The sequence below is a fragment of the Eimeria mitis genome, genomic scaffold (assembly GCF_000499745.2).
Source record: "Eimeria mitis Houghton genomic scaffold, Emh_scaff5041, whole genome shotgun sequence".
Classification (NCBI taxonomy): Eukaryota; Apicomplexa; class Conoidasida; order Eucoccidiorida; family Eimeriidae; genus Eimeria; species Eimeria mitis.
Genome location: NW_013573337.1, coordinates 1,802 through 4,183, shown reverse-complemented (window position 1 = coordinate 4,183; position 2,382 = coordinate 1,802). Strand labels below are relative to the sequence as shown.

General features: G+C 45.2%; 1 protein-coding gene across 1 annotated transcript in view; it reads right to left on the bottom strand.

The window, feature by feature from the left end:
- Window positions 1-375: 375 nt before the first annotated feature.
- Window positions 376-2,382, bottom strand: part of EMH_0079380 (DNA mismatch repair protein, putative) — a gene marked incomplete at both ends in the record, with an annotated part of 2,135 nt that continues 128 nt past the window's right edge. Inside the window, 4 exons of the mRNA XM_013500127.1 lie at window positions 376-455; window positions 857-1,015; window positions 1,206-1,249; window positions 1,457-1,546. Coding sequence (XP_013355581.1) covers window positions 376-455; window positions 857-1,015; window positions 1,206-1,249; window positions 1,457-1,546 — 373 coding nt within the window. The remainder of the gene's footprint in view (window positions 456-856; window positions 1,016-1,205; window positions 1,250-1,456; window positions 1,547-2,382) is intronic.

Below are 2,382 nucleotides of genomic sequence, written 5' to 3'. Positions count from 1 at the left end.
GCTGCTGCTGCTGCTGCTGCTGCTGCTGCTGCTGCTGCTGTCGCTGCTGCTGCTGCTGCTGCTGCTGCTGTAGCCAGCAGGCACATTCAGCATAATGTCGTTGGGAACGAAAGAGTCCGTCAACTTCTCAGCCATCGGGTGTCTGCTCACACACCCCAAAACCCTAAACCCTAAACCCTAAACCCTAAACCCTAGAAATGAGGGTTTATGGCGATTTTAGAAAGGTTTTAAGGGTTTAGGGTGTATATATGAGTAGGGTTTAGGGTTTAGGGTTTAGGGTTTAGCGTTCCCCCTGCTCGTCGAGAAAAACCCTACCCCAGCTTCTATCAAGGGTCTAGGGTTTAGGGTTTAGGGTTTAGGGTTTAGGGTTTAGGGTTACCTGGCGTTGCGCAGCAGCAGCACGGGTTCCTCATCCTCAGAAGGCCGCAGCAGCTTCGGCCGCGTCATCTCAGGCCCTGCAACCATACAAACCCTAAACCCTAAACCCTAAACCCTAAACCCTAAACCCTAAACCCTAGACACTAAACACTGAATACTAAAAAGTATAGGAGGGTCTTGAACAGCAGCAGCAGCAGCACCAACACCAACAGCAGCAGCAGCAGCAGCACCAGCAGCACCACCACCAGCACCACCACCACCACCAGCACCAGCACCACCAGCACCAGCAGCACCACCAGCACCAGCAGCAGCACCACCACCACCACCACCACCAGCACCACCACCAGCACCAGCAGCAGCACCACCAGCACCAGCAGCAGCAGCAGCAGCACCACCACCACCAGCAGCAGCAGCAGCAGCAGCAGCACCAGCACCAGCAGCAGCAGCAGCAGCAGCAGCAGCAGGAGTAGAAAAATACCTGGATGTGTGCGAGCGAAGGTAGCGAGACCCTGTAGAACATCTATCTCATTGATGCAGTGTATAGACACCGCAAAAACCTCCGCATACACCTCAGCAAACTCCTCCATTAAGCGACAACGAAAAGGATAAAAAGAATCTGTTAAACTTAACTCGTGGTCTGAATACATAAGAAACCCTAAACCCTAAACCCTAAACCCTAAAAAACCCTAAACCCTAGGGTCGAGGGTCTAGGGTCTAGGCGTGAAACGGAAGAAAGAGATAGTCGAGGAGTAGAGATATATGCAATAAACCCTAAACCCTAAACCCTAAAACCCTAAACCCTAAAACCCTAAACCCTAAACCCTCACCCTCAAGCTCATCGACAAGCTCGCATATCTCCGGTGTTCGGAACCTGCACTTGCACACAAACCCTAAACCCTAAACCCTAAACCCTAAACCCTGAATTTTAGACTTTAGGGTTTAAATGATGAATGAAACTGTCGCCTGTAGCTAGAGAGAGAAAGCTAAACAAATGCAGCTAGGGTTTAGGGTTTAGGGTTTAGGGTCTAGGGTTTAGGGTTTAGGGTTTGGGGTCTAGGGTTTAGGGTTTAGGGTTTACCGTATAAACCCTTTTCTTGATGAGGTAATATCCGCCTCAAGCTGGCGGAGGGTTTCTCTTGAAACCCCTTCAGGGCACTCCACCTCGAACCTGCACAAACCCTAAACCCTAAACCCTAAACCCTAAACCCTAAACCCTAAACCCTAATTTTTAAACCCCCAGTTGCTCTTTATGATTCAGGGGTTAGAGTTTAGCGTTTCCTTAATATTTCTGTGTGTGTATATTTATTTGAGGGATCTAACTAGGGTTTAGGGTTTAGGAATTAGGGTTTAGGGTTTAGGGTTTAGGGTTTAGGGTTTACTTGAATTTTGTATGAGTATATTTGAGAGTATTTATTTTTGTTTTTGTTTGCAACTCGCTGAGTATTTCATTTAATTTATTTTTACATTTTTTTATTTCTCCAGAGGCAGCGTCATACTCAGGCACTAAACCCTAAACCACAAACCCTAAACCCTAAACCCTAAACCCTAAACCCTAAACCCTAAACCCTAAACCCTAAACCCTAGGAAACAATAAACCCTTGGAGAATAAAACAAAAAATATACGGCAGAAGAAGGAGACAGAAGAAACAGAAGAGACAGAACAAAACAAAAAGGAAACAAAAGAAGAAAAGGAGACAGAAAAAGATAAAAAGGAGACAGAAAAAGGAGACAGAAGGAGGAGACAGAAGATAAAGCAAAAAGGAGACAGAAGCTGATGAAGGAGACAGAAGATAAAGAAGGAGACAAAAGAAAAAAACAAAAAGGAGACAGAAGAAGGAGATAGAGGGGAAAAGGAGACAGAAGAAAAAAAACAAAAAGGAGACAGAAGAACAGAAGAAAAAAAACAAAGAGAAGAAAAAGGAGAGAGAAAAAGAAAAAGAAGACAAAAGAAAAAAAAGGAGACAAAAGAAAAAAAAAGGAGACAGAAGATAAATAACAAAACAA